At 39.1% G+C, this 18,066-nt stretch overlaps 1 protein-coding gene across 1 annotated transcript; it reads right to left on the bottom strand.

Annotated features, from left to right (window-relative positions):
* Positions 1 to 12,330: 12,330 nt before the first annotated feature.
* yipf5 (Yip1 domain family, member 5) lies at positions 12,331 to 17,717 on the bottom strand. The gene is made up of 6 exons (XM_040032162.1): positions 17,597 to 17,717; positions 16,713 to 16,830; positions 16,231 to 16,403; positions 14,610 to 14,755; positions 13,709 to 13,890; positions 12,331 to 13,490 (listed from the first exon to the last, which is right to left on the bottom strand). The coding sequence occupies exons 2-6, from the start codon at positions 16,820 to 16,822 to the stop codon at positions 13,328 to 13,330; spliced, it is 774 nt and encodes a 257-aa protein (XP_039888096.1). The 5' UTR covers positions 16,823 to 16,830; positions 17,597 to 17,717; the 3' UTR covers positions 12,331 to 13,327.
* Between the last annotated feature and the right edge of the window lie 349 nt (positions 17,718 to 18,066).

Here is an 18,066-nt window from a genome sequence, read left to right as displayed (position 1 = left end):
GTCATAACATTGCCTCTGCCATGTTTGATGTGGTACAATTCAGATCACTGTTCCTTTCCTTCTTCATACTGTTCTCTTCCTATCATTCTGCTATAAGTTTCATCTGTCTAACGAGTTGTTTGTTATAGCATTGCAGGCTTGTTTAGATGTGATTTGCAACAAATTCTTTTTTTTTGAGCCCAATGATAGCCACCATGATAGTGCATCTTCTATCTGTATGGATCTCAACTATCAAATGCAAGTGCAACACTTATGTATTTTGTCTTTTTTGTCACTGAATAGCAACTAAACAGGCTCCAACTGGATATCAAATTACTTGTCTGTCAATTGTCCAATTACTTTTGAGCCTCTAAAACTGGAGTAGTATATATACAAAAACATCTGTAAGTCCTAAACAGTTCATGGACTACTTTTGATAAACCCACTGAATTAAAGCTGAAATTCTGCTCTTCAATTGCATCTTAATTGGGTGATTTTAAATCCACTGTAGTGGTGTACAGAGACCAAATTACAAACAAAGTGTAATTTTCCAAAACCTCTTGGTCAGTAAATCAGACAAAGCACCCAAACAAGACAACTTATGCAAGACCAAAGTTGGAGAAAAAGTGGGAATTCCAAAAAAAAAGTGGTCCCTTCCAATGTGGAGGCAAGCACTCCACATTGGAAGGGACCAGTGGAGGGAATTCAAGCATCTGACTAGGATGCCTCCTGGACTCCTCCTAAGCAAGGTGTCCCAGGCACCCCTCCTGGGTGGAAGCCCCAGGGCAAACCCAGGATATACTGGAGGGTGACTTGAGAGAAGGAGACTTACAATCAGGCTATAATACCAGTGACCTGGCCCCAGATAAGTGGGATAAAATTGATGGATGTCTGGATGGATAAATCAAAGTCATATACTGACATTGTGGTGGCCTGTATATGTTGTAGCTTTTTGTTTATTTATTTATATATTCATTTTTAGAGTGGCATTTTTCCTGCCGGAAAAGGGTGGAGTACCCACTCCGGGTCGGGAATGAGTTCCTGCCCCAAGTGTAGGGGTTCAAGTATCTCGAGGTCTTGTTCACGAGTGATGGGAGAAGGGAGCCGGAGATGGACAGACGGATTGGTGCTGCGGCCACAGTGATGCGGACGCTGCACCGGTCCATCGTGATGAAGAGAGAGCTGAGTGTAAAAGCAAAGCTCTCAATTTACCGGTCGATCTACGCCCCTACCCTCACCTATGGCCATGAGCTGTGGGTAGTGACTGAAAGAATGAGATCGCGGATCCAAGCGGTGGAAATGAGTTTCCTCCAAAGGGTGGCTGGCCTCTCCCTTAGAGATAGGGTGAGAAGTTCATTCATCCGGGAGGGGCTCAGAGTAGAGCCGCTTCTTCTCCACAACAAAAGAAGCCAGCTGAGGTGGTTCGGGCATCTAACAAGGATGTCTCCTAGGCGCCTCCTGGGTGAGGTGTTCCAGGCATGTCCCACTGGGAGGAGGCCCCGGGGCAGACCCAGGACACGTTGGAGAGATTATATCTCTCGGCTGGCCTGGGAACACCTTGGTGTTCCCACGGATAGGTTAGAGGAGGTGGCTGGGGAGAGGGAGGTCTGGGATTCTCTGCTTAGGCTGCTGCCCCCGTGACCCGGCCCCGAATAAAGCGGAAGAAGATGGATGGATGCATTTTTCCATTTTTCTTTTCTTTTTTAGCTTCTCTTTTTCCTTACTCCACCCTTTGGTCAAGTGCGTGAAACCCAACATTCTGGTCACTGGATCATTTCTAAATAATTAAAATCACAAGGTTATTCAACCATGTGAAGAATTTTTCTTCTGCCTGAGCTCTTCCCTTTGGACTTGCACTAAAGTCCATAGCTGTTTGCAGCTCTCCAGTATGCTGCCAATTACTTCCAGGTTCCTGGATAAAAAAGAGTGGTTCAAGACACAGCTGCTGACATAGCATGGACTACTGAGTTTAAAAATCCTAAAATGATGGTGATTTTATCTCTACTTCACTAAACAATAAATAATAAATCCAACTGATAGCCCGGCTGTGTCCCAAACTAAATAGAACGATAATATAATAAACAGTTTTTTTGTTAGAGAAAAAAAGTAAAATGCTTGTTCTCTATTCTAATCCAGAGCATTAAAAATGCGTGGCACAAGCATCATAATTCAAAACATTATCCTAACACAGCAAGCAGCAACTCAGCTGACATCATATTTGGACTGTCATTAGAGTTTATTTATACTCCATTACTGTATTTTCCTGTGAAACTTTGTGCACATTTTGATGTTATTTGGTCAGCATGACACACAAATTGGTAATTAAATAAATAAATATTATATCTAAATATACTGAAAATGTGCACAACTGCACCTGGCATTGTGTCTAAGTTTTGAAGCTACAAATGCTGTTTAAGCCTTTTGTTTTTTGTCTGGATGTTATGTAAGAATCCAGGCCTGCTGCAGAAATCAAAATCACAAACAGAAAGAGCAGGAGTGGGGCAGACGGAGGTTTACCCTGGTGCAGGTGTGCCGCGGTGGTCAGTGGAAGAATCCGCGAGTTTCTCTGTGAGTTTCCCATTACGTCGTTGCGCACTCGGTGCTTGCTTGGAAGTTTAGGGTTTTTTTTCGCTGTAAAAAGAAGTTTTCTTCCCACGCACAATGGACACTAATGTTTTTGTCACTTTTTATGGAATCAAACTCAAAGTAAGGTAAGTACTTCCACACTTTAAACGCTGCACGCTCATACTCTCTCCTGCACTCGATATATTATCCATTGTTGATCTGCACACAGCTGTTGTCACAAACGTCGCACTTGCTTACGTCACCGTCATGAGACATTCTCGCAAAAAAATCACGGTTTTAGTAACGCAGTAACGCAGCGTTCCTACGGGAAAGTAACGGTAATCTAATTACCGTTTTTGCAATAGTAATCCTTTACTTTACTTGAAAAAAGTAATCGGATTACAGTAACGCGTTACTGTAACGCATTACTGCCCATCTCTGATGGTGATAAAGGAAATAGCATACAAAAAGCGGGTCTACTCTGTGACATCATAGAGGTGCAGATGACATCAAAGGAATTCCACATGACAGACCTTCAAAACCCCTTAAATAGAGGTTGTAACCTCAACTCCTTTCATTGTTGTTTTTCAGTTCGGAGGTTATAGTTGCAATTCTCACACGTCTTGACAAAAGGTTTTTAAAAGTCCCTGAAGTCATTGCTGTGATATCATGCTTGGGTTATCAAAGAAATACTCTTCATCTTCGATGAAGACCATCATTAGAATGATGAAGGCTTTGAGCCTAAAAGATGATCCAACTCAACAGCCAGTGTCTACAAGCCAAGTACGGAGCAGTTTCTCCACTGGAGTGCAAAGTCCACCCAGTGTGATGAAACTATCATTGGTTGATCAATCTGCTTTAACTAGCAACAAACTTGCATCAAAAAGAAAGCGATCTGAAGTTGAGGATTGACTTGATGACAAAAGAAGCTTCTCCACAGCAAAGAAGCAACGGCGTTTCTCTAAAGAGAGACCCTGCAGTCACACTGAAATGAGCAAGACGCAGAAGAGGGTACCTAACATATGGATCATCGGCTCAAGTTACATAAAGCGAGGAGAATGGGCAGCACGCCACGTGTTTGGAGAAAACTTTGGACTTGATGCCAATGTTCATTGGTTTGGAAAAACAGGGATGCGCTGGGATGGCGTCCTTCTTCGTTTTTATGCAGAGTTGATGTCCAGAAAGAGTCCACCTGATATTTTGGTCATTCATGCAGGCGGGAACGACTTGGGACTCGTATCCGCCCAGGAACTTTCCTCTGCAATGACTAAAGACTTGACTGAACTGCATGCAAGGATCCCTTCCATGACAATCCTATATTCCTGCATCAACGAACGCCAAGTGTGGAGGTACAGAAATCCAAAGTACATGATGGACATGGGCGAAAAAACTGTAAACTCAATCATGAGAAAGGCAGTTCATTCCTTTGGAGGCTTCATCATTGAACATCCCTCCCTGAGATATTATGACGAAACCCTATTCGGACAGGATGGAATTCACTTCAACAAGAAGGGAAATGAAGTGTTTCTGACCAACATCCGCTGTGCCATCGAGAAGATCCTTTAGAACTTGTCTCACAGAAAATAGACTTGAGAAAACGCACGACCTCTGGCAAGCCCAACCTACCATCTGACATCAGGAGCTCTATCAAAACTGTCTTTATTTGATTACTTTAATGTAGTCAAATAAAAATGAGTACAAATCTGAACACTTAAAGTAAACTTCATTAAAATAAAACGATAAATAGATAAATACAAGCTGAACAGTTCAATGTCTTGGCTTCATTTTAAAGTTTTAATGGTGTCTCTATGTGAATGTATGTGGAAGTAGTTAGAGTTGAAAGACGAGTAAGGTGAATGAGAATTTGAAGATCCTCCCCTTTGAATTACATGGAAATTTTTTGTTGAATAAAGTTGAATAATTTAAAAAATATAAATGTTAAAAATGAGAAAAATACAAGCAGTAATGTCCTAAAGAAGAGGAATCTAATGGTGGTTGAATGGGTTTTCTAAGTTGAACGGTGTTGAAGGAGATAGATGCCGAAAAACGTACGGAATATATAAAATCGAATAATAAAGATTAAAAGAACAATACTGTGAATGCTGATAAGCATTCACACTAATTATACATGAAACATTAGTGAATATGTATAAGTGCAGACATATTCACTGTAAATACCGTGTACATTTTATTTAGTATGTACTTTGTAAGAACAGCTGCAGCAAGTAGTTGGATTTCAGTTCTTCTAAAGCCTAAAGTCATTTTACAAGGCATTCAGGCAGAGAGGCCTAAACAGAAACTGCATGAGGACAGAACTGTCAGTCAGTATTTCTTAGTAATCTTTATGTCAAAGCTAAATATGACACCCTATTACAACAACAAACACACAAAATTGCTATACATAGTTTCTTTTTAATTGTTAAAAGTTTTTTGTTCCTTCTTTCTCGATGTCGACATAAAAACTACTGTAATGACGGGCCATTTAAAGCCTGGTAATTGTCTCTGGCATCCTGAAAACTCCATTTTGGCTCAGAGGAGAGCACTTTCACAAACACAGTCCCAAAGATGCATTACTACTGCAAACACACATTTTGTGAATAATTAAGAGAAGGCAGGAGAAAATTAGCTCTTCTTCTAGACTGTGGGTGGTTCCCAGCTGTACAGATGGTTTCAAAAAGAAAGCATGGTTTGAAGAGTACAATGGTGTCTCAGGAGTGATTCATTATTTCTTGCTCAGAGAATGTGGAGTGCCTGAAAATCTGTCTTTGGTGAAGGGATCATGGCTTCACATATGTGCAGTTGTGTTTTTATTCTGATTTTTGTCTAAATAGTTTTTCTAAGTTACACATGTTTTTTTGTTTGTTTGTAAGTTCAAGTATAATTGTATTATTTATTGTTTCGTCTTATTTCTTTTCACATAGAGGAGTTTTGTTCTCAAACATACATATGAGACACAGCTGATTATTGGAAGAAGGCAACACAAATCAGTCTTACTTAATCATAAATTCAGATGTTATTTCATGGGCCGTGTACAGCTGCTTGAGATCAACTCTGGCACACTTAAGATCGATTTCATCTCAAGTGGCTCAGTCTTGAGATATTTGCACTTAATGAAGGATTCATTGTGAAAACAAACGATGAGCACCATGAGATGTCTTAAGAAAAACAAATTCAATGCCTGCTTTCAATCAGTTACAAAACTTTAAAACTTTAGAGTTTACATTAACAGTACAGTTTATACCAAGGCATTGCTTATGTATGGAATTGGGAAGTAAACCACTTTTATAATTTACTTATTTATTTTTCAGATAATGGTAAGGTCTAGAAATAACCTGAATTTTTTGTATGTTTACTAGAATGGCAATTTACTGAAAACTTCATTAATGAATTAAGAAATTATTAGTGATTTTCCTGCAACTGTCACATATTGCAGAGCCATTAAGTGGACCTGACGGGAACACTCAACAAACCAATTCTGGCCATACATATGATGTCACTGCTATAAGTGTGTGTTTCTGCACATGCTTATGTACATTTGGAAATGTACATGAGTTCAGTGGAGAATGGCCAGATCCAGTTGATAGGAGGACAACAACAATTCAAATAACCCCTTGTTGCAAACAATGTATGCAAAAGAGCATCTTTGAATGCGTAACACATTGACCTTGGAGCAGATGGACTACAGCAGCAGGAGACAACACTCCTCTCAGTTAGGAAAGGGAATCTGAGGCTACAATTCAAACAGGCTCCAAAATTCAGAAGTTAGAGTCAGAATGTGTAATAAACAACATGAAGTCATGGATTCAGCCTCCCTTGTAGCAACAATTCAGGCTGGTGGTAATAGTGTTCTTTGACACGCTTTGAGCCCTTTAGTACCAACTGAGCATAGTTTAAACATCGCAGCCTACCTGAGTATTGTTGCTGACCATGTCCATCCCTTTATGACCACAGTGTAATGATGACTGCTTCCAACATCTTTAACTGGCTTTTTGAACATGACAATGACAATCCAACAGAGGACGTTTGGAGTGGTGGAATGAGAAATTCACATCATTAATGTGCAGCTAACAAATCTGCAGCAACTGTGAGATTCTATCAAGTCAATATGGAAGGCAAGGCAAGTTTATTTATATAGCACAATTCAACAACAAGGTGATTCAAAGTGCTTTACAGAGACATTAAAGAACAAAAACAAATAAAAAGCATGATTTATAATTGATTTAAAAAAAACAAAAAAAAAACCCAGTAGATAAAATCAGAACAGTAGATAAAATCAGTAGTTAAAATGTAAGTTTTGAAATTTAAGCATAACAGTGTGGATTTGGTGTTTTATTCAAATGCAGCTGAGAATAGGTGAGTCTTCAACCTGGATTTAAATAAACTGAGTGTTTCAGCTGATCTGAGGCTTTCTGGGAGTTTGTTCCAGATATATGGAGCATAAAAGCTGAATGCAGCTTCTCCGTGTCTGGTTCTGACTCTGGTAACTGATAAAAAAACGGATCCAGATGACCTGAGGGATCTGGAAGTTTCATACTGGGTCAGGAGGTCACTGATGTATTTTGGTCCTAAACCATTCAGAGCTTTATAGACCAGCATCAGAACTTTAAAGTCTATCCTCTGACGGACAGGCAGCCAGTGTAAAGACCTCAGAGCTGGACTGATGTGGTCCACTTTTTGGTCTTAGTGAGGACTGGAGCAGCAGAGTTCTGAATGAGCTGTAGTTGTCTGACTGATTTTTTAGGTAGACCTGTAAAGATGCTGTTACAGTAATCAAGCCTACTAAAGAGGAATGCATGGACTAGTTTTTCCAGGTCCTGTTGAGACATCAAATCTTTTATCCTTGAAATATTCTTGAGGTGATAGTAAGCTGATTTTGTTATCGTCTTAATGTGTTTTTCTAAGTTTAGGTCTGCATCCATCACTACACCCAAATTTCTCGCCTGGTTTGTGGTTTTTAGATGTATAGATTGAAGTTCTCTGGTGACCTGTAATCGTTTTTCTTTGGCACCAAAGACTATTACTTCAGTTTTGTTTTTGTTTAGCTGGAGAAAATTGTGGCACAACCAGTCATTAATTTCCTCAATGCATTTACCAAGAACCTGTACAGGGCCTCGGTCTCCTGGTGACATTGTGATATATATTTGTGTGTCATCTGCATAGCTGTGGTAGTTTATTTTGTTGTTCTTTATAATTTGTGCCAGTGGGAGCATGTAAATGTTAAGCAGAAGGGGTCCCAAGATGGAACCTTGGAGAACTCCACATGTGATACTTGTCTGCTCAGATGTGAAGTTACAGATGTGAATCTGCCGTTGATGTACCAATTGCTTGTCTAATCTTTTGGATTTTTTCTGTGAAGAATTTGGCAAAGTCGTTGCAGGCCATGATCGAATGAAGTTCAGCTGCCACTGACACAGGAGGGTTTGTTAGCCTGTCAACTGTAGAAAATAAGACCCGAGCATTATGACTGTTTTTGGTGATGATGTCAGAGAAGTAGGACCTTCTTGCACGCCTCAGTTGTAAATTATAATTGTGAAGTTTCTCTTTATAGATATCATAATGAACCTGGAGGTTTGTTTTTCTCCATCTGCGCTCAGCTTTCCTACACTCTCGTTTTCATTTTTCACCAGTGTGGAGTTTCTCCATGGAGACTTTTTCCTTCCAGAGATAACCTTCACCTTAATGGGAGCAATAGTGTCCATGAGATTTAACATTTTAGCATTGAAGCTATTGACGAGCTCATTGACTGAACCTCTGGATAGGTCAGGTGTTAAGGGGAAGACCTGGTTAAAGATCCCACTACTGTTTTCAGTTATACACCGTTTTGTGAACACTGCTGTTGATATATTTGTGTGGGCTGAAATTTTACTTTCAAAGAAAACACAGTAATGATCAGACAGGCCCACATCAGACACAGTAACCTTTGAAATGCTTAGGCCCTTGGAGATCAGTAGGTCAAGAGTGTGTCCTCTATTATGTGTGGCCTCTGTTACATGCTGAGTCAACCCAAAGTTGCCCAGAGTGTTACTCAGGTCTTTAGTCCCTTTGTCCTGAGGGATGTCCACATGGATGTTAAAATCCCCAACAATAATTACACAGTCGAAATCAACACAGATCACAGACAGCAGTTCACTGAGATCATTAAAAAGTCTGTGCAGTATTTGGGAAACATGTAAACATTAAGAAACACAACTTTGGATGGGGCCTTCAGCTGTAAAGCCACATATTCAAAAGACTGAAAACTTCCAGGAGATAGCTGTTTACATTGAAATGATTCATTAAATAAGACAAAATTTGTGAGGAATGTTTTCAGCACCTTGTCGAATCTGCAACATGAACTGAATTAATGCAGTTCTGAAGACCAAAGGGAGTCCTAATAAGGTTTGTGGTGAGTGTATGTTGATGTGTAAATGCATTTGTCTCTTAAAATATGTTTAGCTTATGCATGCATTTGTCCTTGCTCTCAAAAAAAGATCACGATCTTTTTACATAAAGAATTAGGAGTTCCTGTGAGCATGTCGCTTAGAACACACAAATATGCAATATGCACACAGAAGTACATGCTTGTGCAGGAACGCTTGTACACAAATTACACTTAGACTCATGAATACACAGGAGCATGCACTGAAGTACATGCACGCGCTCACATACACATCCATATTTCATCTTAGCCAGACTCGGCTGATCGGGCCTTGCAGTGTTTGCATTAGTTCATTGAGTTCTGAATCAACTGTTAGAAGAGTCCACAGTACAATGAGGGGTACAATTAGCCTAATGAAGTGCAGGAGCATATCACACTCAGTGCTGTGCTAACAGTTGCTCAGTGAATATTCATGTGCTGTTGGCTTTGCAGATGCATTAAAAGGCAGCACTGCGTTGCTGAATACAAATTGTTACATTTCCACCCGTCGCTTCTCTGGCACCTCACTGAGGATGACATCCTTATCAGCCTCACTGCTCCAAAGCCTTTTGGAGTGTATTGCTTGCACAAGCTACACCTCTTATCCAGTAAAATCTGCTGCTGTCAGTGACTTAAAATAAAAATTATTTCTCATAAAATATGATATTTAAACATATTTTTTTAAAAAATTGTTATAGAAGTAGATGCATGAACTCAATTATGTATTGGTGATGTTTTTTTAATTAGTTGAAAATGAACATTTTCATTTAGACAAGAAAAAAAATGACATTCTCAATAAATAGAGTTAGGAGTTACACAGTGACTTTAACTTTGCATCCCCCCCCAAAATCCAACAATGACAATTTTGTGGCTTCTTTGATTTTCTTTTGTTTTTAATTCTGAGTAATGAAAATCTTCCCATGAAGGCACTGCACATGCTAACCAAGTTAACTGCAGGGAGGAAATGGAAAACAAATTCCAGGTTCCAATGTGGCTTTTTTTAAAGAAAAAGTTGAAATGCTGACTTTTGTTTTCCAAGGCTGCATGAATGCCACATGCACCCTGATTTACAGCGATTCAGCCTGCAAGCGACCCGGAATATTATCACAATCTTTCTTAAACAATGAGCTTTAAGTGGTTTCCCCATAATAGTTTCTTCCCCTTCTTTCGTAATCTCAGAAGCTTTTATCGCTCTATGTATTTCTCTCAAGCTCTGTGTAAAAATGGGGTGTTTTCTTGGGGACAGTTTCAATATTATCTGCAGCTCACTGGTCAGCCAGGCATGCTTGCTGGGTAGGACAGACTGTGTCCCAGGCCAGCCAGATGGAGGTGAGATTATCCAACATTAGATGACATAATGGTGGGCCTTATTCCTCAGAGACAAACAGAATGATAAGCTACTCCTAAAACAGCATGAAGGTGAAGATGAATTTTAGGATTAGTAATATTTTACTAGCTGTACAAGTACTGGCACAACAGAAGCAGCAAAAGTGGCACTATATATCTATTCCAGTGAATACAAAGATTAATATTACTTTGCGCCGATGTCGTAAAATAAAATGGTTTTGATTTCAAACAATTATTTATTTATTCATAAGAACTTTACATGGGTGAAAAAGATTTGGATTTGGATATATTCTCCTACTTGAGGCACTTAAGTAATTACAAAAGAAACAAACCGAAAGTTTAAAAGCCAATCACAAAAACGAAAAATGAACAAAAAAAAAGTCAGAGTACAGAGTAAAATGGGATGGGTGTGTTTGGCTACCGGATGATCTTGGGCTAGAGTGAAACATAAATTTTATGACTAAATGTGAAAAGAAGCGACGATGCAGTCATTGCTCCAGGGGATATATACTTCATATTGTAACCAGTGAATACATGAAAAACACAAAATCCAGTGAGTCATACGGACAGTAACTCAACACTGTCACCTGGAGGCGCCTGAGTGTAAATATTCAGGAGGCGATGAAAAAGGGAAAAGCTGGATTCTCTTTTAAACAGTACTTGATCTTGTTGACAATTCTTAACTATTAGACTTTAGGAATCTCAACGTTGTGGTGTTTAAATATTTTTTACCTCTGTTGGATACACTCTTAAATCTTTTTTTTTTTTTTTTTTTTTTTTACATTTTGGGGGTTTTCCAGAGGAATTTCGATGTTCCAGAGTGTTGCAATTCTGCAATTGGGAAACTGTAGAGAAATGTATTTAGATGAGTGACTATTGCCTCTCAGTGAATTCTGTATCCATCTGTGAACTGATGTTCAAAAACAGAGACAAAACAGTTAAATTGTGACTAAAATGATTTTGAGGAACTACTTTACAAATAGGAAATGAGACGTATCAACTTCCTTTCCTTAACATTACCACAGGACTGCCACGGGCGCAGAGTATTCCCACAGCAACTACTGACAGAAAGAAGGAAACAAAAAAACTAAGCCCAAGAGGAAAATGTAACAGTGAACCTCTGAGTGAATGGAGATGCAAGGCACTGAAATCTATGAGCTCTGGAAACCGCCTGAGAGCAAATACTGTACGTTAGAATGTTTGAATGTCAACATCCTGTTCGCTTCTATCGTACAGAGAAGGCTTCATTGATCCCCAGAGCTGAGGCGATGCATAACTGCATAATAATTTGGAGCACCCGAGACACTCAATGCGGTGAACATGAGTTAAAAATTCCTGAAATGACTCATCTTTTATTAATCGAGAAACTGAGAACATCTGCATCAAAGTGCAACATTACAGTCTTCCATCCATTAATAGCTTTGACACGTTATGAAAGTACAGGTTGAAATTGACACTCAAATTAAGACCACACATACACAGAATGTCTATATGAAGGGGCCTTTGATCAGACTTCTCCCACTAGGTCTTCTTGAAATGCCAAGTCTGTTTTGGTGTTAAGTTTGTTGGAATAGAAAAAAAGGGTCCTTTTTAAATTGTTGAATTATTCATCTATCTAAAGTGGGTTATTATCCATTTAAGGATGCTCTTTGTATGCGTGTGTATAAAACAAAGAAAAGCTAAAAGAGGGAAGAAAAGAACAGGTTTGAACCCATTATTTCAATAGGAAGCTGCAGGTTCTTGCATTTGCAGACATGTGGCATTGTTTCAGAACAAATTGGATTTCAGTGTAATCTTTCTAATGTCCTCCACACACCACATAGCAGATGGGCTACACCTGAAGCTGAGGGTCTGTAGTTGTAGGCTGACAGTGCCCTCACTTGGCCAAGCTTTAGCACTGTAGGAGAATGTTGAATGTTTCTTTCTCTGCCAGCCAACAAAGAACAGTGGGTCCGTGGCCCAAATAAAATGTTTTTTTCAGTTTTCATAGAGGTCGTAGAATTTCTTAGGGTGACCACCGAAACATTTACCCACACAGCAGGCAACCTTCAAAAACAACTTTAATGTGCATAAGAAGACATGAACAACAGATGACACATCAAAGCATTAAGTGAGTCGTCTCTAAAAATAAAGATTTAAGAGATGAAAAGGGATACATACAAGAACGAAAACTTATAGAGACACTTCTGTACCTAGACATACAGCATCTCTACCAATATTAATTCTGAGCATTTGATCAAACTGGTTTGGTTTGGGAGCAGTGTTTTTGTGCAAACTGTTGTCTTCCTGAAAAGGCATCAGAACTCAAAGGAATCTCCAAAGAATATAATAAAATACATTAGATATAGCAGAGCAGCTGTCTTTCTGTTCAAAAACTGACACACTCGATAAAGTTTGTGGCTCTTCGGTTGCGAAGAAAATGCGATGTTGCGGAGGAGACGACCCCTTCGCTGTTAATGTAGTCCTGTGCAGAATGAAAGTGGGTGTTTCCCTTAGTCTTGTTGTTGCTAAATATATGGGAGGCAGAAAACGCTCATAAAAGCTTTTACAAAAATCAGGACAAATGGGATTTTAGCTGAATTCAGATTAGGTTGCAGGGTTCATTTTTATTCTTGAAAACTGCAGTTTTTTCCCCCACCTGTGTCCAAAACACTTTGTTCCCTTAATGTCCTTAAAAATCACAGGACTGTACAAGACCATTTAAGGCTCAACTCGGTCCACAGAAAATCCCCCCTCCCAGCACGCTTGTTGACAGTCTTCTCCTGTAAGACGCATATCAGGGGAGGAAGGCGACGAGAAGTCATGTGTGACACCATATAGTCCAGCTTGCGAATGGTCAAGTTGTAATGTGGGGAAAGGTGGAGGCCAATAAAAGAAGACAGAAAAAAAAATCCTGGTACCAATTTAGGCAGGAGCGCCCACTTTTCTGTAGTAACAGCATTATTAGCCAATAATTTCACTAATTACACTTACGCCAATTAGGCCGACATTACAGAAACTGGGGAACAGTTATTTGAAACTGTTGATGAATTGCGGTTTTTAGAAGACGGAGATGAGCGCGAAAACCCCATAAAGCAGAGCGCATGGGTAAGCGACCAACAGCTGCTGCCCATCCATGGCCAACGCTGAGATGAAGATCTTCGAGGCTGAGAAACTGCACCAGCTAATGATTGTTGCTGTTAGTATAATTCCCATCATGCCTCTAGAGAGGACAAAAAATAAGCAGAAAGTTAGACTTACTACTAATAACTGATGTTATTTACGGGCTGTACTACAATAATACGACAAAACTCTTTATTTTAAACTACTAGATTGTATATTAATCTAGTAAATAAATACTATATCTTTTTAAAAGTCCTTTTGCCAGATTTGCAGGCTACATTAACAATCATAAACCTTTTTGTTTTCCTGTATACTCACTGTAAAGAGAAGAGAACTCCAAAACTTGAGAGAATGATCATGGGGAGGAGGCAGTATCCCAGCACGCTGGCCACGCAGCCAAACGACACGCCTGTCATACTCATGAGGTTGAGTAGGCAGTACATGCCAAGGCAGCCAATTGCACTGATGCCATACACATAACCAAACTGGATTTTACCTGACTGTAAACAGAGAGGAGGGAAAAAAAAAAAGATCCACACAATTAGATATGGACTACACCCACCAACAGTTCACACATTGAGTTTGTACAGTTATATGCTCTGTGCTTTTGTTTTTTTTTAACAGTAATTTAATTGCCAGAACACACACAAAAATAATTTGACTACACAGCAGTTGTGTGCTGTTTCAACTATAGCTGATAAATAAAAAGCCATTTGCATGACTCAGATTTGATTGGAAGCAGCCATTTACACTGAGATCTAACTCAATGATCACACTAGGAGATTGTGATCACAAGATTATAATGAGACTCAAACTAAAAAAAGTAAAACAAAAACAAAATTACTGTGGATATCAAAGCTATGAATTTGGTACAGTCTAATGAAGCAGAAGCTCATGATGAAGGCCTTGTGCATAAGTCTCATAAAAAAAAAAGATGGTGCATGGTAAACAAAGATTCATAGTTTTCTCATAACTTGAGCACGTTCAACTGAACAAAACCAGAACACTTACTTTACTGATAATTTCATTACTGATAGTGCTAACAGTTTGTAATGTAAAAGACTACACAGCCTCTGACACATCGATACCAATCTACCCAAATTATAATTAAGACTTGGCACTTTTATTAATGTAGTAGCCAATATTTTATTATTATTACTTGTCTTTACCAGTTTATCTTCTTTTTATTTTTCACCTAAAAATCAACCAAATTATTTACCAGAAGAAGTGTTGCTCCAAAGGCCAAACAGAACACCATAGGCCCGGCCAAGTCTGTCTCGTTCATGATGCTGCCATCTGCTACTTTCATTGGATGGAGAACCGTCAGAGTCTTCTGCCAGATGTGGTCAAAATTGATTCCTAATTCTAAGAGAAGAAGAGATGAGACAGTTCAGGTATTTATACTATACTATTTTCTATATAAACACCAGGCCCTAATGGTTCCAAACACATCTGTCCTCCACAAATACTTAACCGGGGATTTCTTCAATGAAATGCTTTCAGGTGTGTCTTCACACCTGAAATCTGAATCGTAATTGTAGATTTTCCAACTAAATAATGGCTCAGTCCTAAAACGAAACTCACAATGAAACATTACCAGTTCAGTATTATTTTTTTTCTACCCTGAATTCTGATCATATTACAGAAGAGTACAGAGAAGATATGATGAATCCAGTTTTAACTGCAGGACAAAGTCAAGTAAAGTAGGGTTGTGCCAATAGTCGACGTTCAGGATTGATGGTGGTCAGAGTAATCATCAGTCATCAGAGTAAATTGTATTAGACTGAATCTGCCTTTTTATAGTTTTGTGTAAGCATCTCCACATATAAGCAACACTGCAATATAAATGCATCTGGGTGGGCAAGTGCACATATTGTGCGTTTGTGGAGCAGCTACACATACACAAATTATCATCATCGTCAAATGACAGATAACGGAAGTATATTTCTAAATGCAGAGATGCAAGTTCAGGTCTTTAACCCGGAGTTTGATAAACTAACACCAAAAATTTCAACTGACACCGGTCAAACACAATGTGCTGATTTCCCAGAGTACAGATTTATATACTTATACTTGTTTTGGGGATAAGGTACTGTAAGACTACAGAAAGTACTGGAACCAAATATCTACAAACACTACAGTCAGAAACGCTTAAAAAATTAAATAAATAAATGTCTGCAGTCTTTCTCAAGCATGTAAGTAGAGGCAAAATAAAACAATAGGTCTGCCAAGAACAGTCAGAAAAATCAAGCCTGCCAGTTACGCAGACACTTGGCCGAACTCCATCATTTGATCCATCAATGCTTTTATTCTATCAAATCGTTTTGTAGTCATGAAATTCTCTGAGTCTGGAAGCAACTGCAACAGGCGAGTGAAACTCTAATTTCATGCTTTGAGAGACAGTTTTTCTGCTGAATATCAGAGATGATACTGAAGGCTGATTTCAACAATGCTAAACTTTTGCATGTTGGGACTTCAACTGGAGCTCCTCCTACACTACCTTTAAATCATATCAAAGGCTGACAAACAGTACTTGCAGTAGCTGATTCAGTTCAACAAAGCCATTCAATTTATAGTATTATGAAACAAGAAGTAAAATGATTTTTCTCAGCAAATGATAACAACCATACTAGTCAGCTTTCTTGCTTAAAAAGAAACAATAACTGGAAGAACTACTGAGATACATTTCACAGAATGCAATCGAGATAATTTAATGGATTACTCTTTTGCTCTGGTTTTCTATAGTATTGAGACTGGAATGAAATATTTTTGCTCAACCTTGCTGATAGACAGACAGACAGACATAACACATCGGCATGTAGTCTTGGTGCTTGACATACCTTCTAGCAGTGGTGGCTCATCATCAAAACTGTTACTGTACATGGACTGTGATGCTGATGGTGTGTAGGTCTGTGTGGGCTGGAAGATTTGTCCGGTGTATGGTTGCTGGGGCTGCATTACTCCTGGGGATGAGTAGCCCATGGGCTGGGAGTAATCATATTGACCATATGGCCTGGGAAATACACAATAATAATAAGTAACTGGAAACTTAATTTAAGAAAAATAAAAAGCCTTAGAAACGTCTCTTTTGTATTTACTCAGGTAATCTTTGTCTAATATTAAAATCTGTTTGATGATTTGTGTGACAAATATGCAAAAAATACGAAATCACGAAGGCGAAAAATACTTTTTCATGGCACTACATGTCAAATACACAAGTTTCCAAAAGATCAGGAGATTAGTTTTGAGCACCTGAAATGGCCCGGTAATAGTGTACCAGCAGCTGAGAAATGATCAATTAAAAATGACTTCATACACTTACTTATTGTAGGGGTTGTCAGTGTTGCTGTAGCCATAGCCGGCTTGGCTTTGGTCATCTACACTGTAGCTGGACTGGTAAAAGTCTGTGTTAAAGTTGTCAAAACCCGACATCTCTTACTCTGAAAGTAAAAGAAAATGGAACACAGTCGATGAGCGTGGAAAGTTATTTTAATGCGTCTGCTCTATATACAGATAAAACACTCTTACACTGCACAGCATAGACTCGCTTAACAATGCCAGCTTCCTTCGTAAGCTATCAATATCAATTAGAAATACTCAGTGCTGTTATCCGAAATGTCAACCTTTGCATTTAGTTGCGTTTAATCTTTTTGTGTTAATTACCTGACACCTTTAAACACGTCATCGTACACAAATGCGCAGCGACCAAATTTCAAGCTTAAATGCACAAACAACGCCACGTGACAGTAGTAGTCATATTTTAAAAAAATAAAACATTTTTACCTTCCATTTGTTTGTTAACAATAAGATATAACAATAAGCCTCACAACAATTAACGCTAGTTGGGTCCCTAAATGCAGCAGTGCTAAAGCGGCTAACAAAACAAACCAATACCGTAAGCTGTATGCTTCAAGCATTTTCTTGGCTTATTGTTAGTAACTGTTCCATCTATAAAATGGTTCAACAGCTACGACCACGGACACGTAGATGAATAACTGATGCTTTCGGTACACACTGAGCTACTAATCTTTGGGAGGCTAACGTACCGTTAACTCTGCAGCTAATTGGTTAGCTAATGCTAGCCACAATAGCCGGCACAGATCTAACTTACACAAAATATCAGCGACGGCTTACTACTCAATCCAACTTTTCAAACTTAATCACTATTCTCACGCTATGAAACACCACGGTCGTGCAAACTCTTACCTGTGCTGTGTGATAACTCTGCCCAGAGCCCTGCCAACTTCGCTGCGGCTGCTACGTGTCAGGAGAAAGGTAAATCTTCCGGGACCAGCCGTCGCTAACAGGAAATTGTTGGGACCACTGACAAATTCCTGCTCGCAGAATATCTGGCGCATCCTGCCGGCGATTGATGGTACTACACGTCCATAAAAATCACTTGCTACCAAAAGGAAGAAAAACAAAACAAAACAAAACAGAAGACCAAGGAATACATATTTTAACTTTGTATACACTTCAGTCACTTCTCGGTTTACGCACCTCGCAAATAAAGGCAATTACTGTTAGTTTCTGTGTTTTCTGGGCTGCCGTGACTTTTTTCTCAGGGATTAAAGAGGCTTATACACAATGATTTTGTTGCTGTATTGATATGAGCATTTGCATATGCACCATATCCAAAGATCAAGTGTGTAGTAGTGGCTATCTGATAAATACAG

This window comes from Simochromis diagramma, unplaced genomic scaffold, assembly GCF_900408965.1.
Source record: "Simochromis diagramma unplaced genomic scaffold, fSimDia1.1 OVJJ01000216.1, whole genome shotgun sequence".
Classification (NCBI taxonomy): Eukaryota; Metazoa; Chordata; class Actinopteri; order Cichliformes; family Cichlidae; genus Simochromis; species Simochromis diagramma.
This window is presented reverse-complemented; position numbering and strand designations above follow the sequence as displayed.

What these genes read in the sequence shown, in the direction of transcription:
- yipf5 (XM_040032162.1), bottom strand. Translation starts at nt 16,822, where the DNA reads ATGTCGGGTTTTGACAACTTTAACACAGACTTTTACCAGTCCAGCTAC. An exon ending in TGAGCCACCACTGCTAGAAG is followed by an intron (nt 14,756 to 16,230) that starts GTATGTCAAGCA and finishes TTCTTCTCTTAG; the next exon opens with AATTAGGAATCAATTTTGAC. An exon ending in TTGGAGCAACACTTCTTCTG is followed by an intron (nt 13,891 to 14,609) that starts GTAAATAATTTG and finishes CTCTGTTTACAG; the next exon opens with TCAGGTAAAATCCAGTTTGG.